The sequence below is a fragment of the Myxine glutinosa genome, chromosome 8, assembly GCF_964187855.1.
Source record: "Myxine glutinosa chromosome 8, kmMyxGlut1.1, whole genome shotgun sequence".
NCBI classification, from domain to species: domain Eukaryota; kingdom Metazoa; phylum Chordata; class Myxini; order Myxiniformes; family Myxinidae; genus Myxine; species Myxine glutinosa.
Genome location: NC_136268.1, coordinates 405,001 through 423,597, shown reverse-complemented (window position 1 = coordinate 423,597; position 18,597 = coordinate 405,001). Strand labels below are relative to the sequence as shown.

The window sequence follows — 18,597 nt, the reverse complement described above, 5'->3', positions numbered from 1 at the left end:
ACTCTTGCTAGTTACATAAAGAAAACTACAACGACACTTGGTAGAGGGCATTCCTCCGCCAGGCTGAACAGTTTATGTTTTGTATCCTACTGATAGGCCGGATCTGGATCCGGACCTGAACCAAAATCTATTTTGCTTGTTCTTGTAACCTAACAAACTCGTCCACCATGTTTCGTCAAAATGCGTCCACAACTTTTTGAGATATTGTGCTACATATCGTTTTGGCCACATCTCTCAGAATCACTTTGAAAATTCCCGGATCTCGATCTAAATCTCCACCAAAATCTAATCAAATCGTCCTCGTCACATACCCAACCTGATCACCAAGTTTCGTCAAAATGCGTCCATAACTTTTTGAGATAACCTATTCACAGACAGAAAAACAACCAGACTGGGTGAAAACAAAACCTCCATCCACCTTCGGTGGCGGAGGGAATAAAGGACACGCTGTGCACACAGACCCTTTCACCAGCGAGTACTGACCGATGAAGTCCCAAATAAATACGGGCTTCTGGAATAGCCGCGCCGTTTTGAAGCCGTGATGAAGGACCAGTTCCAGAGCAGACACCAGGCTGGCTTCTCCACACAGGAGCAGAATCAAGCTTCCACGCTGGGAAATCAAGGGCAAGAACATTCATCACAAAAACTTTCAATCGTGCAACGGAACTCATTTGTAATTCAGCCTCTTCTTCACGGCCTGCACACCCTCAAACTACCAACCTCTTTTTCGGGCTTGTGGAAATGCTTCACCAGGTTGTTCACAGCTTCCCCCAATACCTCTTGAACCTGTCCAGGGCTCACTGCCATGACAACCCGTACACGTCACAAGTAGCTTCAGTTTTGTAGTCACAGTTAAGCTCCGATATTTCTCTACAAGTTTTTAAAGCGCAAACGTATTTTTAACTCCAGTATCAACAGAAAGTAGGATTTTTAATACCATGTGTTACATTTCAATCCAGGAATACTCATGCACATTTCCATAGCTATGAAGGAAACCAGGACAAGGTAATACTCCATCACGGGATACCGGAGGAGCGATCTTCAGTCAGGGCATGAATTTAGAGTTTGGCCAGGCTATCAAAACACAATGGCCTATTTGTTTCAAAATATGCTGTGGGAATGTGGGATGCTTAATATCCACCAGGATTGTGTGGCCTCCAAAGCCAAACACAGACTGAGCATCCTCCACCTTTCCAAACAATTCCTTGAAAAATCGAAAGTACTCAGCGTACAAGGCCTTTAGTCATAGCTCGATGAAGTATGGCTCTCCCTGATGCCCTAACATCACATCTGTTTTTCCATGAATCCGTGGAATCTAATGCACTCAACTTTATTGGAACCTCCCACGATGAAGCCTAAACACAAGGCCTGTTGCTCTCATCACAAGCAGGTCATGGTGGCATTTAAATAAATAAAATTTTTTAATCGCCTCTCCTGCCTTCCAAGCCATTTGACCCCCTCTCTCCACCCCTACACCGACAACCATCCCTCCCAACTTGCTCCTTCCAGCAACTCCAGAACAAGCACATTCTTCCAAGACCCCCATTCTGATTACATTCTTTAAATGTCGGCATACTACACAACTCCAATCTTGTCTTGTTCTTCTTTTCTCCTGTTTGTGAACCTGCCTTCATGAGGCTGTTTAACCCCACTCTTCTCTCCAAGGCTTCAAAGCAGGCAGTACAGGTACACTACCACCTTATGTCACCCCCTCACCCCCACCCTCAATCAGTTTATACTCCCATTAACTCAACCTAACATAACCTCACCTGTAACCGAACCTCCTTGCGATTGGGACTCACATTTAGACAAGGCCGATCAAAGGTGGGTACGCTCTGAGCTATTCTTCCAATCCCAAAGCTTTTATTGTATGTTTGAAAATGTCCAGCTACCTCCAAAATGCACAGCTAGGTGATGATGGCATCCTACCAGTGTGAAATACCCAAATACACGCATGTTACATAGCTCACAACTTTGATCAAGCATATGTAATTGAGACAACCCCACAACCCCCCCCCCCCTCCCACCCCTTATAATAGAAGAGAATAACTATGTAATGAGAAGTTTATTTTTAACTAGTGGCAAACGAGAAGTATACGATTGAAAAATCTAAAGATCTAAAGTTCCAAAGCAATTTACACGAATATAAAATTGGATCTTTGATCTTCAACTGTTTCTGCAGCATCAGATCTAACGTGGTGATCCCTCATGGGATAAACCCTCCATACCCAGATGCTTCTTGGTTGGTGCAACAGCTAATCGTGGTGCTGGAGGGAGGTAGTGGCGACGCAAGCTCTGTCGAGCACCTGGGGAAGTCAGTACAGGTTCTCCAACGAGGATCCGCTCCAAACTACCGTCGTCGACCCCACGACCAATCCATCGACCACAGGGGAACCTGGTTGGAAATGACGATGTTTGAAATGGCAATGACAAAAACACAGCCGCAAGTTGCACTAAAAGTGTTTTTTTTGTTTTTTTTGGTATACAAGATCGAGGCTCGTGTAAGAGCTAAAAGTTACCCAATACCCAATATATACCCAAGTAAGAGTTACCCAATATTATCAATTGCAATACCTGTACAAATGTCCAGTTATTTCATTCCGCACGACAACGTATTCCACTGGCCATCTGGTGAGAAGACCCGCGTTGTCATGGCCGATCTGCACTGTTGTCAAGCGGCCCAGGTTAGCGCACTGCCCAGTTACAAGGAGAGAGGTGACTGGAGGGAAAACAAATCATAAGCAACGAATGCTACCCATCCACCATACTGCACACAAAATTGAGAACCTGCTGCATTTACCGTACCATTGAATGGAGAGACACACCTCAAACACAACCTCCAAGGTGCTGCGTGGTACGTGCAAGATGCCTGTGGCTCCCAGCTCACCAGAAACACACACCCAGGGATTAGCCGTAGTCAGCGCCATGCCGAAAGTATGGCTCGGCACCACCAGGACCCGGTAGCACATCACTATGAGGCGGCGTTAAGGAGTCGGTGGTTAAGGGTCCGCGGAACTAGAGACAATCACAGTAATGGAAACATCACTCTGCAACTTACAAACTGTGGTGAAGACATTGGTGAAGCAGAAGTAATCCACAGCATTAAGGCCCAGCAAGTGGAACAGGAACTGTTCCTTCTCATCCTCACAGCAGAGGAAGGCGTAACGCTTGTATAATCTCCTGCCATTTGCAACACACAAAGCCTGCTTGCAACATGTACTGTTTCTATTCAATTCAAACTACATTTCGTTTGGATGGTTTCCACCAGATGTCAAGGATTGGAATTATTTTGATGGATAGAGCATTTCCACAGCGATAATGAACAAAAACCTTGTTGAAGAGCTACCAACACCCTTTCCTTGTATGGCCTAACATTGGACTTTGGTTTAAATGGCTGCCTATAAAGCATCACAAACCATAATGGATCTTGAAAGAAGGCAAATTTCATTTGCCAATTAATACTTGGCTGAGAACATTTGAAACTTCTCAAAAATGTGAAACAATTGAAGTTTCCTTGAACATGACCTCGATGCCAGAATTGCGTTTTTGTCTTCCCAATGTCTCGAAAAGTCCAACATTTGCAAACGCATATTGTTTACCTCGTTCTATTTAAACCGCCCCCTATAGGATAGGGGGTAGGCGTATACCTGTTGTCGGGGTTGTTTCTACAATTAGTGCCCCCAGTTTTTAATGGTACCCCAGTGAGTCTTCGACCCCAAGGAGTACTAAACCACCATTTAGGGATTTTTCCTGCTAATTTCCGAGCTGTAACTCAGAGCTGGCTGTGACTTTTGATATGAATTTGGCATCAATAATGGGAATAAAAACTATTGTGAAGATGAATGACAAACTGTGGGGTTGACATAATTTTTAAGGTCATGACCTTTTTATAATGTTGAAGGCTCCAGGCCCTCCTATATAGCCCTCATCGAGGCCAGGCCTCAAATAAAAGAGAAGAAAAATGTATGATGAAAAGTGTATGATGTTTGCTAGCGAGAGAGAAAGAGTGAAGCCAGGCCGGTAGCTATAGTTTGAGTGAGACAGAAAGTAAGACCAGCAATCCTGACACGGAGAGTGTAAAATGGATCCGGGCACCACTTTAACGCTCCTAAGTCAGAACGGTAGTACTACCCTGGGCGGTTGCTGTCTACAACCTACTACCTAATTATAGACATTTTCACATTTTTCACCACAACTCAACTAACAACTCAACTAAAAATCGTGCCTTTTTGTCGCATTGATGATCTTCTTCTTCTTCTTCTTCGCTCTCTGATTTCCTTGAGCTTGATGTGTTTTGCGTGAGCTCCCAATAAAGCTCGATCTATTCACAGAAACGGCATGCTGTGTGTGATCCGATGGAGTGAGAACACGATAAGGTCTATCTCAAAGAACTGGCGTCACTGGTACTGGTGCTGGTGCTTGTGGTACGGGTAACTGGTGTAAAAACAAAAAGGTTTGTCCGATCAGAACGAAATTGCATTCTCCAGATAGCCTAGAGTAAGCCATATTTACGATTAATGTACATCATACCCCATCTGGGTTAAAGGTCAAGGTAAAACGGTGGTCTGAAAAAAAAAAAAAATGTTTTCTGTCATCGCTCAATTTTGCCAATGCAGAATCTCAAAGACCACTTGGCCTCCCAAAATGTTCTTGGATCATCATAGTGAAGTTGTGCACCTGATATTTGAATCGTGTCCTTGTCCTACTTTTTTGGATTGTGACCTAATTCACAAAAAAACATCTTTTTGATCATAACTTGAATAATTTTCCTCTGATTTTCATGATGCGAGTTTTTATGGATATTTCTTAATCTAAACTCTATCCCTAAAAGTCTAAGGTCTGGAGAGGCTTACTGACCCTTGGCGAATGCAGATATCTATTTTTACAAGTTATTGTCATTTTGGTTTGAGGTTGAAGGTAAAAGGACCAACAATCTATTTTAATCATCTTTTATTCCAAAGGATTATTATTATTCCATCATTGACTTCGGCCTGTAATCCAGATGTGCAACTATGGCGTACACAGGTGAGTTTCAGCACTCTACATCCCTCACCTGGTGATTCGAATGTAAACTCCATTAATCCACCAATATGAACTGTTCCAATCATTGACCTAATAGTGGTGCACACAGCTGACCCACCTTGTAAGATCGCAATCTGACAAAAGCTTTTTCAGATGCTGTGCCAGGAGCTTCTTCTCCAACGAGAGACGCACCCAGGCCCTAGCACGGCCCACATCTGTCTTGATCTCATCAATGTTCTGAACATGCCTGAGGGTTTAATCGGATAAATCACACGCGTCCAGCAGTATCAAAATCACAGTGCATTTCCCTTCAACATGATTTTCTCAATTTAAAAAAACCATTGAAAGTAGCAAAAGCCACCTTTCCCATTTTATATAACAAGGATGAGAGCAGGGAGAAGACAGAGGGAGAAGGTAACAGTAGGTCTGTGCAAATACCTCATGTCCTGAGTAACCGTCACCTTGAGACGAGGGATCGTGGGACTCCTTCGGGATTTCCTGCCACTTTTGCTTCTTGTGCCTCCTGGGAAACAGAAAAACAATAACATTCCACATATTCTTCCTTGAAACATTTCTGGTGAGCAAGAACGTGTCGGTGGCATACCCAGATTCCCCTCAACATCCGATGCCTTCTCATCTTCCTTATCTTGGTAGCTAAGCAGGTGTGACCAGAGAGCCGATTTGCCCTAAAAAATACAAATAAAAATTAATATATATAGTATATACATATATCAATGAAATTTAGACGCTTTAATATCTCAGGAAAATTTATTAAATAACAGAGAGAGAGGGGTGATGTTGAGTGCTACTAAAATCTAACAGATGATGTTAGCATGTAATGGAATGATTGTACATCATCAGCTGTTACCCATAAGGCAGTGCAGAATGACAAAATAGTATAGTTTTTTATACAGGTATAAAGTCAATACATTTTATTGAGACACTGTGTGTGATATAAAAGGTCTGACAATAAAGTTCCTGGACTGATGTTTTTTTTCTTTCTTTGACAAGTGGCAGCACTGGCTTGAGTTTTGTAATTGGATGTATATCATAACCTTCCTGTCAATACTGTGTTAGCTGTTGTATTGATCGGTTGTGTTTTGTAACCGTACTGGAGTTTTGTTAAAATTATAAGTGTTGCAATCGTGTTCGGAAGATGAACGACACTGATGATCATGTGTGGTAGGCACACCCATCGGTTGCCAAAATGATGAAAATGTTGAAAGGGTGAGAATGTTGGTCCGATCAGACCGACGGTTGAAACTCAAATGACAGGAACTATTGTGCCCCATATAAGAGAGCCGTGACCAATGAGCAAAATGGCCTTTCAGACCATATGGTTGATCAGAGTAGTGATGGCAATGTACAAAAGAGCTGTAAGGACGAAGGACAGGAACAGTGGTGAGTTTGAGGTGAAGGTGGGAGTGCATCAGGGGTCGGTACTAAGTCCACGACTATTTGTAGCTGTGATGGAGGTGCTGGCTCGGAACATAAAGGAGGGTTTACTGTGGGAGTTGTTGTATGCAGATGATCTGGTGTTGATTGCAAAAGTATGGATGGACTGAAGGAGAAGATGAACAAGTGGAAGGAATGTCTGGAGACGAAAGGTCTGAAGGTGAATATCGGAAAAACAAAGGTGATGGCAAGTGGTAAAGCATGTGGTGAGGTGGAAAGAACTGGGAAGTGGCCATGTGCTATGTGCAGGAAGGGTGTCGGAGTGAACTCAATTCAATGTACAATGTGCGCTGAGTGCGTTCATCAAAAATGTAGTGGTTTGAGAGGGTCATTAACCAGTGTGGCAGCTACATTCAAGTGTAAGGTGTGCACAAAGGGAGCTGCAGATGGAGGAAATGTTGAGTTGGATCTTGTAGACGGCATGAAGCTGGAAGGTGTGAAAACATTTTGTTACCTAGGAGAAATGCTGAATGGAGAAGGTGGATCAGACTCGGCAACGGTTGCTCGAGTGAGATGTGCATGGAAGAAGTTTCGGGAACTGAGTGGCGTGCTGACGAGGAGGGGAGTGTCGTTGAAGCTGAAGGGAAAGGTGTATGCTGCATGTGTGAGAAGTGATATGGTTTATGGGAGCGAGACATGGGTAATGAACATAGAGCAGCAACGAAAGCTGGAAAGGGTGGAAATGCGAATGGTTCGGTGGATGTGTGGACAATCGTTGAGAGAGAGGAAGCCAAATGATGAATTGCGAAAGATGTTGGGAATAGAGCCTTTGATGGATGCTGTGAAGAGAAACAGTTTGAGATGGTTTGGTCATGTGTTGAGGAAGGATGAAAGTGACTGGTTGAGTAGAGTGATGGAAATGAATGTGGAAGGAAGTAGAGGATGGGGAAGACCGAGAAAGTCTTGGCTAAAGATGGTCGAAGAAGAAATGTGGGCAACTGGGTTAACAAGGAGAGATGCAGAAAATAGGGCAAAATGGAGAACATTGTCATGGGGACCACAAGGCTAACCCCCGCTCTTACAGGGAAAATGGCATTTTAAAATGCCTGTTGTAGACAACGACTTCCAAAGGTGCTTTGAAGCATGGCAGCGATGTTGCCAACTGTGTATAGACTCTCAGGGAGATTACTATGAAGGACACCACAAACATAATTGGTGCGTTTGCAATAAAATTTTCCACTGCTTTAATCCTGGAGCTTTATTGTCGGACCTTCTGTGTGTGTGTATGTATGTATATATATATATATATATATATATATATATATATATAAATACATATATATACATATATATACATATATATATATATATATATATATATATATATATATATATATATATATATATATATATATATATATATATATATATATACATACATACATACATACGAGCGGGGGTTAGCTTTGTGGTCCCCATGACAATCTTCTCCATTTTGCCCTATTTTCTGCATCTCCCCTTGTTAACCCAGTTGCCCGCATTTCTTCTTCGACCATCTTTAGCCAAGTCTTTCTCTGTCTTCCCCGTCCTCGACTTCTTTCAACATTCTTTTTTTTTTTCTTTTTTTTTGTATACAGAATCGAGGCTCGTGAAAGAGCTAACATTTATTTCACAAACAAATCAAACAGACAAACAAAATATATAAAAAGAGGGAGCGGTAGACAAGATAGGGAGAGAAGGGGAAGCACACAAACACAACATTTGAGAGCAGGGACATCGGGAGATGTGTGGGAGGAAGAGGGCTTGGGGGGGAGGAGGCGTTGGAAGGGGGGGGGGGGGGGAGTATAAAACACAAGGACACCAAGGACTGCCAGGACAGAAGTTGGTATTTCAAAAAAGTGGATTTGGGGTGAAATTAGCGGGGGTAGAAAAGATCAAGGTTTTGGATGGGGGAAGACAAGAGAAGGTGGTGAACAGCTGTTTTAAAGACCTGGAGGGAGGAGTGGGATTGAAGAGAGTGAGGGAGTTTGTTCCAGAGGCAGGAGAAAAGAGGAATGAAGGAGTGAAGGTGAGCAGAGAGTCTTGATTTTGGCAGTTTAACCATAAGAGGGTTGCAGGCAGATCTTGTGCGACCTGTAGGAATATTTGGGGGACAGAGCCCAGAGAGAGCTGGGGGGGGCAAGGCCAGAGAGGAGTCGGTAGAAGACGGAAAGACCTCCAACCTGCCTGCGGTGAGTGAGTGAAAGGCCCTTGGAGTTAGCTTCATCGGGGGAGATTCCAATGATTCTGAACGCTTTGGTTTCCACAGCGTGAAGACGAGCTAGGTGTGAGGCAGGAACACCAGCCCAGAGGGGAGAGCAGTATTCCATTGAGCTGCTGATGAAAGCCTTGTATGTGGTGAGGAGCTCAGGTGTGCCAAGGAAGGACTTCGCACGACGGAGGATGCCCAGTCGGCTACTGGCTTTGGAGGCCAGATTTGAAATGTGGTTTTCCCAGGAAAGATCATGGCAGATGGTGAGACCCAAAAGCTTGAGCGACAGAACTTCTTGGAGAGGATTATTCAGAAAGTGGATGGGAGGGTTGTCCAGTCGGTCTTTATGGATAGACATCGTAAGAGTGTGAGATTTGTCAGGATTGAAAGATTTGTCAGGATTTCCATCACTCTTCTCAACCAGTCACTTTCATCCTTCCTCAACACATCACCAAACCAGCTCAACCTGTTTCTCTTCACAGCATCCATCACAGGCTCCATTCCCATCATCTTTCGCAATTCATCATTTGTCTTCCTCTCTCTCAACAATACGCCACACATCCACCGAACCATTCACATTTCCACCCTTTCCAGCCTTCGTTGCTGCTCTACGTTCATTACCCATGTGTCACTCCCATAAATCATAACACTTCTCACACATGCACCATACACCTTTCCCTTCAGCTTCAACAACACTCCCCTCCTCGTCGGCACGCCACTCAGTTCCCGAAACTTCTTCCATGCACATCTCACTCCAGCAACCGTTGCCGAGTCTGATCCACCTTCTCCATTCAGCATATCTCCTAGGTAACAAAATGTTTTCACACCTTCCAGCTTCACGCCGTCTCCAAGATCGAACTCAACATTTCTTCCATCTGCAGCTCCCTCTTTGAACACCTTACACTTGAATGTAGCTGCCACACTGGTTAATGACCATCTCAAACCACTACATTTTTGATGAACCCACTCAGCGCCCATTGTACATTGAATGGAATTCACTCCAACACCCTTCCTGTACACAGCACACGGCCACTTTCCAGTTCTTTCCACCTCACCACTTGCCATAACCCCTCGTTTTTCCGATATTCACCTTCAGACCTTTTGTCTCCATACATTCCTTCCCCTTGTTCATCTTTGCCTTCAGTCCATCCATACTTTTTGCAATCAACACCAGATCATCTGCATACAACAACTCCCACGGTAAACCCTCCTTTACGTTCCGAGCCAGCACCTCCATCACAGCGACAAATAGTAGTGGACTTAGTACCGACCCCTGATGCACTCCCACCTTCACCTCAAACTCACCACTGTTCCCGTCCTTCGTCCTTGCAGCTGGGCGTGCTCTTTTGCACATTGCTATCACGACTCTGATCAACCATTCCTCCACTCCTAACTTCCTCAATGCCCATGTCACTACTTCACGTGGAACCCTATCGAATGCTTTCTCGAGACTAACAAACGCAAGAAACAACTTCTTCCTCTTCTCCATGTACTTCTCCTGCAACTGCCTCACCATAAAAAGCGCATCTGTCATTCCTCTTCCTGGCATAAATCCAAACTGCATTTCATCAATCTTCACTTTCTTCCTTATCCTCCTCTCCAACAACCTTTCCAATACCTTCATTCCATCAAAAACTTTATCGCTCGACACGAGCCACAGTCCAGAGGGTCACCTTTCTCCTTGTATAGAGGGACGAGGGTACTCAATTCCCAATCTGTGAAAAAGCTGAATGCCTCAACTCTGTGTTTGCCTCTAAATCTTGTGTCCCAAACCCATCCCTCTCTGTACCCACCATACCCAGTCGTACCCTGCTGCTCCTGGACTCCGTGTCCTTTCCTCCTGACAAGGTGGAAAAGTTTCTGTCAACCCTCGTCTCTGATTCTGCAACTGGACCCGACGGCATCAGCCCACGGGTCCTAAAATCCTGCTCTGCTGCTCTATCTCACCCTCTCTCTGTTCTCTTCACCCTCTCTTTTGCTCAAAGTCAACTGCCATCTGCTTGGAAATCAGCCAACATCACCGCTTTGCACAAAAAAGGTGCAAAAACAGATCCTAGCAACTACAGACCAATCAGCCTTCTCCCAATTATCAGCAAAGTCATGGAATCCATCATTGCTTCGGATATGAAATCTTTCCTCTTCTCCAATGGCTTGATCTCTGATCATCAATTTGGTTTCAGACCAGGTCACTCTACTCTGGACATGCTGCTTCTGCTGTCTCAACAATGGATGGAGGTCCTCAATGCCAAACAGGAAATTAGAGCTGTCTCCCTCGACATATCACGTGCCTTCGACACGGTCTGGCACCCCGCTCTGCTCACCAAACTCTCCTCCTTTGGTATCCATGGAAATCTCCACGCATGGCTGGCGGACTTCCTCTCTAGTCGTCGTCAACGTGTGGCCCTGAATGGGTTTCTCTCATCTCCTCTTCCTGTTCAGGCTGGAGTTCCCCAAGGCAGTGTTCTGGGCCCCGTGCTTTTTCTGGTCTTCATCAATGATCTCTCTGACTCTCTCGAAAATCCTCTCTATCTCTTTGCTGATGACTCCACTCTCTGCCGCTCCATTCCTCTTCCCTCAGATCGGCAGTCTGCTGCCTCCTCACTCTCTGAAGACCTGGACAAAATCACAGACTGGTCAAACAAGTGGAACATGTCTTTCAATCCTGACAAATCTCACACTCTTACTATGTCTCTCCGAAAAGATCGACTGGACAACCCTCCCATCTACTTTCTCAACAATCCTCTCCAAGAAGTTCTGTCGCTCAAGATTTTGGGTCTCACTATCTGCCATGATCTTTCTTGGGAAAACCACATTTCCAAGCTGGCCTCCAAAGCCAGTCGCCGACTGGGCATCCTCCGTCGTGCGAAGTCCTTCCTAGGCACACCTGAGCTCCTCACCACATACAAGGCTTTCATCCGCAGCTCAATGGAATACTGTTCTCCCCTATGGGCCGGTGCTCCTGCCTCACACCTAGCTCGGCTTCACGCTGTTGAAACCAAAGCTTTCAGAATTATTGGAATCTCCCGCGATGAAGCTATCTCTGAGGGCCTTTCACTCACTCACCGCAGGCAGGTAGGTGGTCTTTCTGTCTTCTACCGACTCCTCTCCGGCCTTGCACCCCCAGCTCTCTCTGTGCTCTGTCCCCCAAATATTCCTACAGGTCGCACAAGATCTGCCAGCAACCCTCTGATGGTTAAACTGCCGAAATCTCGGCTCTCTGCTCACCTTCACTCTTTCATTCCTCTTTTCTCCCGCCTCTGGAACAAACTCCCTCACTCCCTTCAATCCCACTCCTCCCTCCAGGTCTTTAAAACAGCTGTTCACCACCATCTCTTATCTTCCCCCATCCAAAACCTTGATCTTTTCTACCCCCGCTAATTCACCCCAGATCCACCTTGTTTGAAATTCCAACTTCTTTCCTGGAAGTCCTGGCAGTGTCCATATGTTTTATACCTCTCCCACCGCCCCCTTCCCATGCCCCCCCCCCCCCCCCAAAGCCCTCGCCCTCTCTCAGATCTCTCGATGTCTCCATGTCTCTCGGTCCCTGCTCTCAAATGTTGTGTTTGTGTCCTTCCCCCTCTCTCCCCATCGTGTCTACCGCTCCCGATGTTATATGTTTTATGTGTCGGTTTGTCTTTCTGTGTGATTAATGTTCGCTCTTTCACGAGCCTCGATCTTGTATACAAAAAAAAAAAAAAAAAAAAAAAAAAAAAATCAACTGGAATGCGGCCTTCTTTCACCACCAGATCAACAGATCTCTGTCATTCTCTTCACACCCCAACTTCCTGCTGCCTTCAACATATCTCCCACAACTCCCGTCGGCCCTCCCGCTTTTATACTCTTCATTGCTTTTATCGCTTCCTCAACTTCTTATCTTCTCTGCCGGTCCTAAAACTGGGTTACTCTCTATGTTGCCATCCCATTCATTCTCTGCATTCAACAGTATTTCCATATATCTCTTCCATCTTCCTGTAATTCCATCTGGGTCCACAACGATTTGTCCCACTTCATCCTTCAAGCAACTCACCCCCATCACATTACACCTCTCTTTCGCTATCGGCTTTGCAATACTGAATACCGCTCTCTGACCTTGTTCCAAATCCAAGCGTTCTCCGAACATTTTCCTACATGCCTCCTGGGCCTTTGTTACCTCTTTCTTTGCAGCCTTCTTGGCTGCCTTATAACTTTCATGCCCTGCATTTTTTGCCCCCATACCCTTCGCCTTCTGCCACTCCTTGAACTTCTTCCTCTTCTCGTCAATCTTCTTTCCAACTCCATCATCCCACCACCATGTTTCCGAGTGCCTCGGTGGTCCTTTTGTCCATCCACATACCTCACCAACGGCTCAAAACAGACTATCTTTCATTGACATCCAACCACTTTCAAGCTCAACCACATCATCCTCTGCCATACTCAGCCTCTCTTTTAATGCCTCCCTCACTGTCACCTCTTTCAACCTCCACACCTTCATTCTCGGTTGGTACTTCACCCGCCGAGCTCTCCTCACACCTTTCACCCTTATGTCGCAGACAACCAAGTGGTGCTGTGAAACAGCCTCCTCCCCCGGGATCGCCTTTGTGTCCCGGAGGTGCCCCCTATCTCGCCTACGCACCAGCAGGTCGTCAACGGTTGTCGTCGACCCACCTGACGTGTATGTAACAAGCTTATTATCCTCTTTCTGGAACTGAGTTTTACAAATCAACAAATCAGCTCCATCAGCAAACTCCAAAATCCTTTCACCTTCTCCATTTCTCACACCATATCCGTAAACCCCATGAACTCCCTCAAAACCGTACATACTCCTTCCCACATGTCCATTTGGGTCTCCTCCTACCACAACAACTTCCTCATCTTTCACGTTTTCCATCAGCTTCTCTATTGCACACCAGAACTTGTCCTTCTCTTCATCGCTCCGACCAACCTGCGGAGCATATCCCGAGATGACATTCACCAAGAGCTTTCCAATCATCATTTTCACCATCATCAACCTTTCACTCACTCTCGTCACACTCACCACACTGTCTACAAACTCCTCAGAAAACAGGACACCAACACCATGCACGCCTTCTGGGCACCCTTGCCACACAAACTTGTATTTCTGTCCCTGCCTACCCTTCACCATTCTCACACCACTTCCCTTCCAGCTCGTCTCCTGCACACAACATATGTCCACTCTTTTTCTGACCAATACTTCCACCACTTCTCCTGATCTCCCTGTCATTGTCCCTGCATTCCATGTCCCAAACCTCAGAAACCGATCTCCACGTGGGGCATCAGACGTTTCGTCGTCATAAATGGAGTGATTTCCACCCTTGCTTCGATCGGGTTCCCCACCTTGAGTTTTGACGAGAGGGAGTGGGGTCCCCCACGGGGTACTTCGGGCTGTACCCTGCCCATATGTAGTTGTAATTGTCATGGTTCTCTTTTTGAGGCAATGTTTTTATGGCCAGATGCCCTTCCTGACCCCAACCCCCTTTTAGTCGCCTCTTACGACACGCAGGGATACGGTGTACCTATTCTAAACTGGGGTACACACCGGACACAAAGTTCACACCGGGTACACACTTTGTGTCACAAAGGATTTTCCTATCATGCAAACCCAGGTTACACTCCCCCTAAAATAGATTAATTAATTATGTAAAATGATTAAAAATTAAGGGGCAACCCAGGTTACCGCGTGGTGGATCACACACACACACACACACACACACACACACACACACACACACACACACACACACACACACACACACACACACACACACACACACACACACACACACACACACACACATATATATATATATATATATATATATATATATATATATATACGCACACACATTATTTATACATACAGGGCCTTCAGAAAGTATTCACACCCCTGGACTTTTTTCACATTTTGTTGTGTTACATCCTGAATTAAAAATGGATTAAATCGAGATATTCTTCATCATTGATCTACACATAATACCCCATAATGTCAAAGTGGAATTTTCTCTTTTAGAAATGTTTACAAAATAACTAAAAATGAAAAGCTGAAATGTCTTGAGTCAATAAGTATTCAACCCCTTTCCTATGACACTCGAAATTGAGCTCAGGTGCATCCAATTTCCTTCGATCATCCTTGAGATGTCTCGAAAACCTGATTGGAGTCCACCTGTGGCCAAATAAATTATTGATTGGCCATGATTAAGAAAGAAACACACCTTTCTATACAAGGTCGCACGGTTCACAGTGCATGCCGGAGAAGATACTCAACCGTGAAGTCGAAGAAACTGTCCGTAGAACTCCGATATAGCATTGTGAGGAGGCATAGATCTGGGGAACGGTGTCCAACAATTTCTAGAGTGTTGAACGTTCCCAAGAGCACAGTGAGCTCCATCATTCGGACATGGAAAGAATATGGAACAATCCAGACTCTTCCTAGTGCTGGCCATCCGACCAAACTGAGCAATCAGGCAAGAAGGATCTTGGTCAGGGAGGTGACCCATACCCAATGTCCACTCTGACAGAACTACAGAGTTCCTTGGCTGAGATGAGAGTACTTGCTGGAAGGACAACAGTCGTGGCAGCACTTCACAAATCTAGGCTTTATGGGAGAGTAGCCAGACTGAAGCCACTCCTGTGAAAAAGGCACATGACAGCACACCTGGAGGTTGCAAAAACGCTCGTGAAAGACTCAGAGCATGAGGCAAAATATTATGTGGCCTGATGAGACGAAAATTGAACTTTTTGGCATGAATGCAAAGTGCTACCTACATCTGGTAGAAACTGAGCACATCTCATGACCCACTAACACCATCCCTACTGTGAAGCATGGTGGTGGCAGCATCATGCGATGGGGATGCTTTTCAGCAGAAAGGATTGGGAGACGTATGGTTCGAGAGAACGATGAAAGGAGCCAAATACAGGCAAATCCTTGAGGATAACCTGCTTCAGAGTGCAAAAGACCTCAGACTGCAGCGGATATTTGTGTTCCAACAGGACAATGGTCCCAAGCATACTGCCAGCAAAAGCAACACTGGAATGGCTTCAGAACAAGAACGTGAAAGTCCTTGAGTGGCCCAGCCAAAGCCCAGACTGGAATTCCATTGAGAATCTGTGGAAAGACTTGAAGATTGCTGTTCACCGACGCTCCTCATCCAACTCGACAGAGCTTGAACAAATCTGCATAGAAGAATGGGAGAAACTCCCCAAATCCAGATGTGCAAAGCTGATAGTCATACTCTAGAAGACTCAAAGCTGCTGCCAAAGGCCCCAGAAGACTCGCTGCCAAAGGCGCTTCTACGAAGAATTGCCCCAGAGGTTTGAATACCTATGTAAATTAGATGTTTTTGTATTTCATTTTGAATGATTTGGTAAAAATTTCTAAAAACAAAATTCCACTTTGACATTATGGGGTATTATATGTAGATCAGTGACAAAAAAATCTCAATTAAATCCATTTTAAATTCAGGCTGTAACACAACAAAATGTGAAAAAGTCAAGGACTGTGAATCTTTTCTGAAGGCACTGTACATGTCATGGTGAAAGGTTGTGCATAAGCAATAGACTTTGCACTACACTATCCAAAAGTCAAATTTCCTGCTTTATCCACTTTCTTTCAATCATAGTTTCATTCAGAACCGTTTATTGGAATCATCACCTCTCTGATGTAAATAAACAACAACATTGTATATTTAGCAAACAGCATTGTATATATAGGAAATTAAACCGAACCTGCTTAGCTTGCAGCCCATGACTCCAGATTCTCTCGAGCAGGTCACAGAGGCTCGCAATGAGGGTGCTTTCTTCCACTCCAGTCAGTGTCACTTCACCATGGCCCAAATCCACAGCCTCCTGGCCCATTTTTTCCACGAGCATGCGTTTTGTCTGAAAATCAATGGGAACATGGCCTCAATTTTAAATTCCCCGGAATGTACCCAGATTATCCTCCATCCTGACCAGTAATCTTTTACATCCTCAACACGCCCGTACTTCACCCCAACTATTTGCAAGTTGCCATTTTTCCTTTAGATCTCACCTCTTACTGTTTGTTTATCCCCCTCATTGCACACGTGCTATCATACTGTTAAAGCGTTACTTTCTACCATCTGTCACCTCGCTCTTCCACAAGCTTAAAGATTTTGTATCAAAATCGTAGTAGGCATTCACAGCCATCCTTGACCGTGTTGTGGAACGTCGGCCGAGACCCTCAGGTTTTTTTCTTCCACCTTCATGTTTTCACTTTTATTTGCTATAAATTAGTTTTCTCTGCAACCGCTTGACACTGAACTTTCAACATCGGAGCACCCGCCCATGGATAATGTTTTAACCAAGTTACATGACGATTGGATGGGAAATGCAGCCGGCGTTTTAAAATAATTGTTTTCTTTCGGCCTGAATTGCAGGGTATTTCACATATCAGGAGTAAATAAATAAGTCCTTCGTCTTCACCTTGCTGAGGTTATTTTTACAGGTTCCATTTCATAATCGATAAGTTCTGCCTGATGGTTGTTTTCTAAAATTCCTGTGATAAGCAGTTTGAAACCCTAAAATAAATTTTTATATACTTTCATCTGTCATTTCACATCTTTAAGCCAATAAATTGTATCTGAAGATGAAAATGACTTTACAAACACAGCTTTACCAGGGTTGTAGTTCAATCACAATATTTCCTGCTTTAAATAATTCAAGCATCAACTGTGAAAAACAAAATAAAATTAAAAACTTTTTTTAAAGAATGATGACCCACTTTTACAAATTTACATATTTATGTCTTGACCCCCTGCTCTACATATCATGGCCCAAGCATAGACTATTTATTTATTTATTTTAAACAGAGATCATGGCTTGTGAAAGAGCAACGCAACGGACAGCAAGTGTCCACATTCAAACGATTAAGCAGAGAGAAATCAACAAGAAAATGGATAAGGGACACAGACAAAACACAAGAAGGACAACAATGTGGTATTGGTGGACATAAAACAATGAAACGACACACAGGAGGCTTTAAGCATGATAGAGGAAAGACATTTCTCTACCTTGAAGCGACATTCCTTGAGCAAACCCTCAACAAACTTCCAATTTGTCTGAGCGAACACAGATGGTGACAGGTCAGAGAGCTTAGGCTGTCGAAGACCTTTATTGAGGCCCCTTGTTGCCTGTATGAAGTGCAGCACCAGAAAGAGAAGAGGAGGAAGCTCAGTCATTGACCCAGTCTCATTTTGTGCAAATTTATTCTGTAATGCTGTGCTGCATATACACCTTCTTTACAAAATCTGGCTTCCTATGCGTGCGCAGGCCCTTGCTACATCACTTACGGGGGCAAAGAAACATTAATGCAGTGCCCACACCCACCACCTCAGATTTGATCAGCAATTCATTCAAGTATCAGCACACAATCACTATTTTGACATGCATCATATCATGGGGAATATGCCAATAATTGACTCAACATCTCCAAAGGACTACGCACTCAATAATGAAATGCACGGCCTACAAATGATCACAATGCGAGTTTATAATCAGGCCCGAAAACAGTCACAAAAGAAGACTCGGGTGAGTATGAAACCTCTGGGGTATGCTGTTGGCCCCGATATCATATTTTACATTAAATAAATAATAAATCAATTTCAAGTCTTATTTATAAATCACAAACAATCACTTCATTTAGGGTTAGGGTTAGGGCTATTTTTATATTCATCCATTTCAACCTTCCACCTTATTTTAATCCCCATGACTTTCATGCCATACTGTCTGCTTCAACTTCTTCTTTAATGTCCACAATTATTCCCACATCATTGCGGGGTTAGCCGGGGGAAGCTTGGCCAAATTATTTCACGAACCAGCTGGCCAGGCCTAACGTTTGAATAAGTTTAGGGCAGGAATTTGGAATTTGGCTATGGTGCCGGGGATGGCTCACCTACTCTTTGCGAAAGACATCG

General features: G+C 44.4%; 1 protein-coding gene across 4 annotated transcripts in view; it reads right to left on the bottom strand.

The window, feature by feature from the left end:
- LOC137432262 (DENN domain-containing protein 5A) overlaps positions 1-18,597 on the bottom strand; it is a 101,910-nt gene that overhangs the window by 8,461 nt on the left and 74,852 nt on the right. Inside the window, exons 10-20 of one of the 4 annotated variants that reach the window (XR_013624240.1) lie at positions 17,695-17,814; positions 16,391-16,543; positions 5,627-5,708; positions 5,461-5,545; positions 5,141-5,269; positions 3,059-3,180; positions 2,826-2,971; positions 2,575-2,719; positions 2,229-2,395; positions 721-800; positions 484-610 (exon numbers count right to left, since the gene is read on the bottom strand). Coding sequence is in view for 3 of the 4 variants with exons in the window: in XM_068124039.2 (XP_067980140.2) it covers positions 484-610; positions 721-800; positions 2,229-2,395; positions 2,575-2,693; positions 2,826-2,971; positions 3,059-3,180; positions 5,141-5,269; positions 5,461-5,545; positions 5,627-5,708; positions 16,391-16,543; positions 17,695-17,814 (1,330 nt within the window). In the remaining variant the exon portion in view is untranslated. Of the gene's footprint in view, positions 1-483; positions 611-720; positions 801-2,228; positions 2,396-2,574; positions 2,720-2,825; positions 2,972-3,058; positions 3,181-4,131; positions 4,435-5,140; positions 5,270-5,460; positions 5,546-5,626; positions 5,709-16,390; positions 16,544-17,694; positions 17,815-18,597 lie in introns of those variants that run through there. The other 3 variants (XM_068124039.2, XM_068124040.2, XM_068124041.2) reach the window with 3 other exon arrangements.